This window comes from Triticum aestivum, chromosome 5A, assembly GCF_018294505.1.
Source record: "Triticum aestivum cultivar Chinese Spring chromosome 5A, IWGSC CS RefSeq v2.1, whole genome shotgun sequence".
Classification (NCBI taxonomy): Eukaryota; Viridiplantae; Streptophyta; class Magnoliopsida; order Poales; family Poaceae; genus Triticum; species Triticum aestivum.
In genome coordinates, this window is record NC_057806.1 from 571,226,005 (window position 1) to 571,233,050 (window position 7,046).

The window sequence follows — 7,046 nt, forward strand, 5'->3', positions numbered from 1 at the left end:
ACTGATCGTTGCAAGGCTCCCGAAGAAGCGCTCGTTAACTAGTTGCTCCCGATTAATGCCTTCCTTCGAGGGGAAGGAGTAGAGATGCTCTTATGGGCCGAAAAAACGGTGTTCTTGGAATGTGAGAGAACCTCTTTTTTTACGTGAGACCTTTGATGCGAATTAAGCTGCCGCCAAGTGTCACACACACCTATGTGCGCACGTACCTGAGCGCCGTGAGTCGAGTCAAGTCAAGTCGTGTTCCCGTCCCGTCCCGTCTCACACCACACCACGCGGACTCCCTCCCCTCCCCCACTCCTCCTGCACACTTTGCTCTGCTCGACGACGGTGCTCTCTATAGCTTCACTCGTTTCAGCGTCTCCCTCGACACCCTCTCCGCGTCCACAGCCAAGCCAAGCCAAGCCAAACCAAACCATTTTTCTACTAATATTATTTCCCTGTGTAAATTCGCCGGAAACTTCTCACTGATAACTTGGGCCGCTTCTCCTCCCCGCTCGCTCTCAGCATAAAAGGCCGGGGCGCCATTGTGGTAGCATAGCAACTCTGCTGCTTCTTGCTACCTTCTCTCGCCAAAAAATCACATCCAATTCCATCACCGTCGTCGCCGATGATCCTCTCGGCCTTCCTGCTGCTCTGCTGCGCCGTCGCCACCTGGACGGTGTCCCCGGCCAAGGGACGCCAAAGCCAAATCGAAAGCCCGTCATCTGAAGATCATCTAGCGTACGGTACCTTGGACCAGGTAACGAAGATGGCGTCCGTAACCGTGTCTTGCTCAGTCGCAACTTGGTTTTACTCTGCTACAAGTTTCTATTCTACATACATTCAGTCAGAAATCTGATTGCATTTTGGTCGGTGCCGCGCCGCGTCGATCGATCGTATGTTGGCAGGTGAAGGCGGATCTTCAGCGGGTGGGGCTCGAGTCGTCCAACCTCATCATCGGGGTGGATTTCACCAGGAGCAACGAATGGACAGGTGCTCTCTCTCTCTCTCTCTCTCTCTCTCTCTCTCTCTCTCTCTCTCTCTCTCTCTTCAGTTATTATTACCATATAGTAGTAGTTCTGAATTTTTCATGGATGGGCGAATGAACAGGGAAGCGCTGCTTCGGCGGGAGGAGCCTGCACCACCTCGGCGCCGTCCCGAACCCGTACGAGGAGGCCATCAGCATCGTCGGCGAGACGCTGTCGGCCTACGACGAGGACAACGACATCCCCTGCTTCGGCTTCGGGGACAGTAAGTCACTCTGGAATGGTGGTGTCCGGTGGTGAACTAAAATGGCTTATGATCGCCTTATTGGTGGTGATCTCATTCATCTGCCTGCCCAGCCGCCAGTGTCCACGCACGACCAGGGCGTGTTCAGCTTCTACGGGGACGTGCGGCCGTGCGCCGGCATCCCGGAGGCCCTGCTGCGTTACCGGGAGATCACCGCCACCGTTCAGCTCTCCGGTACCATCATCTTGCCACTGAATTCTGCAAGAGAAAGACTGGTCTTGTGAGTTACTGTATGTCTCATGATAGTAAATAAATGGTTCCTGATTCAGGGCCGACATCTCTGGCGCCGATCATCGAGGCTGCAATGGGGGTAGTCCAACGCTCCGGGCATCAGTACCACATCCTGCTGATAATCGCTGATGGGCAGGTGATCAACCGCCAGTTTTGTGTGTCTTCTCTTTTGAGAAAATTCAGACATTGTCTGAATTTTTGTGTGGCTGTGTTTCTGACGTGATCAACACCAGGTTCCGAGAGGTTGCGGTGCTCATCGCGCGAGCTCCCTGGACGAATCAAGATCAGAGAACGACATGGAGGAGAGGACTCTTCAGGCCCTCATTCATGCTAGGTACTAGTAGTTGATACAGCTGAATGCCAAGTATCTGTCTCCAAAACTTGACTGGTTTGCATATGTTCTGGTGACATTATCACATGGTATGTGTTTGCTTGCAGCCATTTCCCTCTCTCCATCGTCCTCGTCGGGGTCGGGGACGGGCCATGGGACGACGATCAGATGCCGTTCCACGACGGCCGACGCCGATTCGACAACTTCCAGGTATGTGGTAGAACCATTTATCACTTTGTTTCTGCAAGAGGGCATGCTCATTCATGTCATGTCCTAAGCTAACTCAGTCCTCACCTCACTCATGTTGCCTACACCAACTGCAGTTTGTGGATTTCACCAAGATCATGTCCACGGAGATGTCCCGCGCCGAGAAGGAGGAGCGGTTCGCGCTTGAGGCGCTGGAGAAGATCCCGAGCCAGTATGCTGCGATCGTCAGCCAGCGTATCAGGTACTAATCAGCAAGTCAGAGAAATGTTGTAGCACTGAAGGTTGATTTATTGGTCTAGAAGTTTACTCTCTTTTCTCAATCATATATGGTCCATTTTCAGTGATCTGGCTGCGAGGGCGCCTGCAAGGAGGCCTCTTCCTCCTCCATCCTGAGCAACCGGTTCGCCGACGGTTTTGCTGCACAGTCAGGTTCATGATATGGTCACATAGTCGGAGGATGAAGTTACCATTTTAGTTCCCATCCCCTGTGTGCTTGTACACTTCAGAGCAACTCATTTTCCAGCCCACATCTCCTGTTTATTTGTACTCTTTTGATTAAACAGCTTCTAGGTAAAACTACATCTTTATTGACAGACTTGGCAAGTCTTCACATGTTACAGAAGAAAATCATATATTTTGCTTGTGTAGTCCACCTGAATCAGCAAAAATGAACTGTGGTGGTCATATAAAGAAACCCAGGGTAAAGTGATATGTTGAAACAAGACGATTTTCCCAAAAGAATGAAACATCTTCACTATATCCCGAGTCCGGTAACTTTCTCTACAATTACACGCCGCCCGTCGAACACCCTCGTGAGTCTGCACACTACAAACAAGCACGGACAAATTTCCCAAACATCTACAGGAAGAACCCAAGCTAAAAAAAAATTCTAATGTTCTCTTTGCCTTTTCTTTTATCGAAACAAAGGAGCAAACGGCCCGTGTTTCGATCTGTATAAACACCACGCCGCTGCTATATCAGGGGTTCAGAGAGCTCCATCTCGTTAGAGGTCTCCTCTGCCTCCGCAGGCGGCAGTCGTACGTAGTTCAGCCCCAGCCACTGCCATGGCCAGCACACGTACCTGTGGCCGCTGCGACTGCTCGGGTCCGCCCTATTGTCGGACTCCTCCACCTGCCTATTGAGCTCTTCCAGCCGCTCGCGCAGCCTCGCGGATCTCGTGTCGGCGAGCTTTAAGGATTTCTCTGCGGCGTCGCGGACCGCCATTGCGGCGGCCGCTGTCTCCTCCTTGAACTTGAGCTTGTTTTCCAGCTCCACCATTGTTTCTCTTGCTTCCTCTAGTTCCTTGTGGAGAGACGATATCTGTGCAATAAAATAAAAAAATAATTCAGTTCAGCTTCTCATGGATCGAGAAGACTGTTCATTGCAACCAGAAAGGACGCTTCGCCCCAATATGAGAACAAGCCATTTCCTTACAACTTATGCTCTTTCGAAAATAAAAAAACATGAAGACACTATGCATCCTTGTATATTCATATATTCTTCACACAGCGGCATTACAAGTTACCAACATCAAGCCTGTTGATTACAACTAGAAAGGATACTTCGCCCTACATAGGAAACAAGCCATTTCCTTGCACTGGTTATCTACAGTTATCATCAACACTCAAGACTGTTGATTACAAGTTATCTACAGAAGTTTTTCATTTACAAAATAAATCAAAATTTATGCCACCTTGCACAATAAAGTATCCTTCATACAGCCACAGTACCAAGTTGTGGGACTCAGCTACATCTGCTGCCAGCCACTACTGATTGCAAAGCCCTTCCTTGCACTTTATTGCGCATCACTTAGACACAACCTATCTATACTGGCGGGCATAGTTGCTTAAGGCTTCAAAATTATTGTTTCTCAACCGAAGAATTTTTCTATGGACAATGTGGCAATGCAATATCTAAAACTGGCAGTAACAACTGAAGGATACTCTAACATTGCTATAACTAACTTCCAAGATGTAACAACAAAGACCACATGGAAACAATTCATTATGGCGAAACTGAATACAACAATGGAACCATAATAAAGCTGATATTGAACCACAAGCTACACCATACAATAACAGAAGTAATATGTTTGTCTCACTATGCTAAATAGGAATAAAACCCCTGCTACCCTCAACACCATGTGTCTGTATCAGTATAGCATAACATATGGTCGATACACAATGATGTTTCAGCTAAACTGCAAAGAACAAGTCATTGTGTGACTTCTGTCAAATGATATTATGATAACACTAACCAAGAATGCTACGTAAATGTTTAAGCATGCCTACTACGATCTTGTACTTTCTTACACTTTCTGTAGTGCCTTGCTGTCAAAACACCAAACATATGTATCAAAAGTGCACATGGTAGTATGCCAGCATGTTCACTGTGTTTAATTCTTAATATTACTCTGTTCTCCCCAAGAAATATTTAATATCAGACGACTGCAATTCTAAGTGATTAATTCAGTCAAGTATTTGCCTGTCTAGTTAACTCATGGAGTCATGGTCGTTTGCTAACATGTTTACTGTGCTTAATATTACTCTGTTCTCGAAAAGAAATATTTAATATTACCTCCGTCCCAAATTACTTGTCATAGAATTGTCTAGATACATTGTCTAGACAAATCTAAAACAAGTAATTTGGGACAGAGGGAGTATCAGATAACTGCAATGCTAAGTGATTAATTCAGTCTAGCATTTGCTTGTCTAAATAATTCATGGAGTCCTAGTTTGCTAACATGCTCACCATGCTTAATATTTACTCGGTTCACCAAAAGAAATATCTAGGCTAGAGGGATTGGCTAAGTAGCAACACTACATGGTTGTAATACCCCTTGTAATCTGGTGACTATGAGAAATATATGTCAGTAGGAACCTTTCCTGCTGTCTTGAATGCTCCAAAAAAAATCTAATATAAGACAACTGCAATACTAAGTGATCAATTGAGTCGAGCCATTGGTTGTCTAATGTAACTCATGAAAACATAAACAAGACACCAAAAACATAAAGGACATGCAGAGTAATGGTGCATGTCTGTATAAAGTACAAACGCACCTGAGTCTGGAACTCTTGCTCAATTGATCTACCAGCATTAGCTTCCTCCTCTGCTGCCGTCTTCCACCTTTGAATCTCCTCTTCAGCAGCTGTTATGTCCACCATCAGATCCTCAACCTGAAGAATGCAACAAACACGGTTATGTGTTGTCTCACTGACTCTGACCATAAGAGTGATATGCATATACTCAAAACATCCGATTAGACATGAGGAGAAAATATTACGCTTTCATTGGCCATCTTTTCCTTCTCTTCAAGATGTTTTATCTGCTTCCGTAGCTGACCAATCTCCTTTTCTTGCCCTTCCATCCTCGTCCTTAGTAGACTAGACTCTGCCCTGAAATCCACAATTTCAGAAGATGGGAAGTAGGAAATGGCAATTTCCAGCCCGAGGTCTGAATCTTTTTGTAGTAGTACTCCTACTGACTTTGGCTTTAGTAATGAATTGCAGCTTTTGTTTATATCAAGATACCAAGAGTGGCAGACTGAAGGATAGTTATAATTTTGAATAGCTTATTGTTGGTTAAAAGAGGTCAAAAAGCGTTTGCTTTAAACCACATGGCCATTCCACATTAAATCCAATGGATAGTAATTTTATTAATGTTGCTCAAGTTCAACCGGCAGTGCGGCAAAAAAATAAAATGACACGTAAACAAAAATGAATCAAGTTAGCTACCTTTGTGCTTCAACAAGATGTTGCAGCTCAATGATCTTAATCTGGGACTCCTTCATGCTGTTCTCCAATGCCCCTGCCTGCAATATTGGTTGATTGTTACAGAAGAAACAATTCAGTATGGCTAGATACATGGGAAGTCAATGAACTTGCAACAGCATGACATCATTCACAGTGCACCTACCAATGTATAGACTTCATCCTTCTCCGTGCTCCCTGGCCTGTGATCCCTGTGGCCGTTGAGTCCTATCTCGATTCCGGCCTCCCTCAGCCCATCCTCAGCCACCTTCAAAACCTCGGTCGTGTTAGCCTGCAGCGCGCTCCGGAGCAGCACCCCAATGTGATCCTTCTCCCGGGTCAGCTCCTCCACCCTCTCCTCAAGCTCCGTCACCTTGCTCTTCCCCTTATCCCGCCACACCCCGACCTTCTGCAGCGCCATTGCGGCGATGTCGTAGGCCATCCTGGTCCCTTCCAGCGAAACCTTGAGGCTCTCCTCCACGTCTGTCTCCTTCCAGACGAAGACGGAGTCGGGCAGCGCTGTGGCAGCGGCGTCGTCCACCAGCATAACTACCTCGCGAAGCTCATCGTAGAGCCTGGAGGCGCAGCCGATCTGCTCGGCGAGGACGGGCCTCTGCGCGTCCATCTTCGCCTCGAGGGATCGGACCTTATCCTGGAGCGCGGAGATCTCCGCCTCCCGATCCGATAGGGACCTGGAGAGGGACTCGGACTCGGCGGCGCGGGAGGCCACGGCCGCCTCGAGCTCGGACACCTCGATGGCGATCTGGTAGTTGCGCTGGTCCATGTCCTGGCGCGCGCGGTCGCGGTCGCGGCCCGCGGCGTCGATCTGCGCGAGCAGGTCGTCGACGATGTCGTTGGCGCGCTTGAGGACCCCGTAGGCGAGGGCGGGGAGGCCGGCGGAGTACTTGCCGGAGGTGGGGAGCGGGGCGGGCGGGGTGGACGGGGACGCCTTGGCGGAGATCCGCTCGAGGCCGGAGGAGAGCATGGAGGAGGCGGTGGCCGCCTCGGCCTGGAGCGCCTGCAGCGCCCGGGACGACGCGGCGGACTCGGCCTTGAGGTCGTCGCGCTTCCGCAGCGCGTCCTGCGCGAACGCCTTGAGGCGGCCGAGGCGGGTCTCGGAGCTCGCGAGGGACTCCTCCGCCGCGCGGCGCAGGCGGCGCTCCTCCTCCAGCTCCGCGGCGAGGTCGAGCAGGCGCTGCTGCTGGGCGGCCGCCGCCGCCGCATCGGCGTGGTGGGGCTGTGATGCGGGCGGGGGTTTG

At 49.4% G+C, this 7,046-nt stretch overlaps 2 protein-coding genes across 3 annotated transcripts; one reads left to right on the forward strand and one right to left on the reverse strand.

Moving 5' to 3' along the window:
* Window positions 1-483: 483 nt before the first annotated feature.
* On the forward strand, window positions 484-2,670 carry LOC123104869 (E3 ubiquitin-protein ligase RGLG5). Of its 2 annotated transcripts, XM_044526791.1 has the most exons (9): window positions 484-739; window positions 888-972; window positions 1,090-1,230; window positions 1,330-1,443; window positions 1,539-1,636; window positions 1,734-1,834; window positions 1,939-2,041; window positions 2,155-2,279; window positions 2,380-2,670. In XM_044526791.1, exons 1-9 carry the CDS (start codon window positions 608-610, stop codon window positions 2,429-2,431), a joined length of 951 nt encoding a protein of 316 aa, XP_044382726.1. In that variant the 5' UTR covers window positions 484-607; the 3' UTR covers window positions 2,432-2,670. The 2 variants fall into 2 exon arrangements, with proteins under 2 accessions (XP_044382726.1, XP_044382727.1); XM_044526792.1 differs by lacking the exon at window positions 2,380-2,670 and having other exon boundaries at window positions 2,155-2,286.
* Window positions 2,671-2,749: 79 nt separating this feature from the next.
* Window positions 2,750-7,046, reverse strand: LOC123104868 (myosin heavy chain, embryonic smooth muscle isoform; the record flags this gene model as incomplete). The annotated part of the gene is given in 5 exon segments (XM_044526790.1): window positions 2,750-3,358; window positions 5,098-5,214; window positions 5,322-5,433; window positions 5,773-5,849; window positions 5,954-7,046. Coding segments are annotated over 5 exon segments (1,747 nt in total), but the record flags the coding sequence as incomplete, so codon positions are not given.

What these genes read in the sequence shown, in the direction of transcription:
- LOC123104869 (XM_044526791.1), top strand. Translation starts at nt 608, where the DNA reads ATGATCCTCTCGGCCTTCCTGCTGCTCTGCTGCGCCGTCGCCACCTGG. An exon ending in CAGGAGCAACGAATGGACAG is followed by an intron (nt 973 to 1,089) that starts GTGCTCTCTCTC and finishes GCGAATGAACAG; the next exon opens with GGAAGCGCTGCTTCGGCGGG. An exon ending in CGCCACCGTTCAGCTCTCCG is followed by an intron (nt 1,444 to 1,538) that starts GTACCATCATCT and finishes TTCCTGATTCAG; the next exon opens with GGCCGACATCTCTGGCGCCG.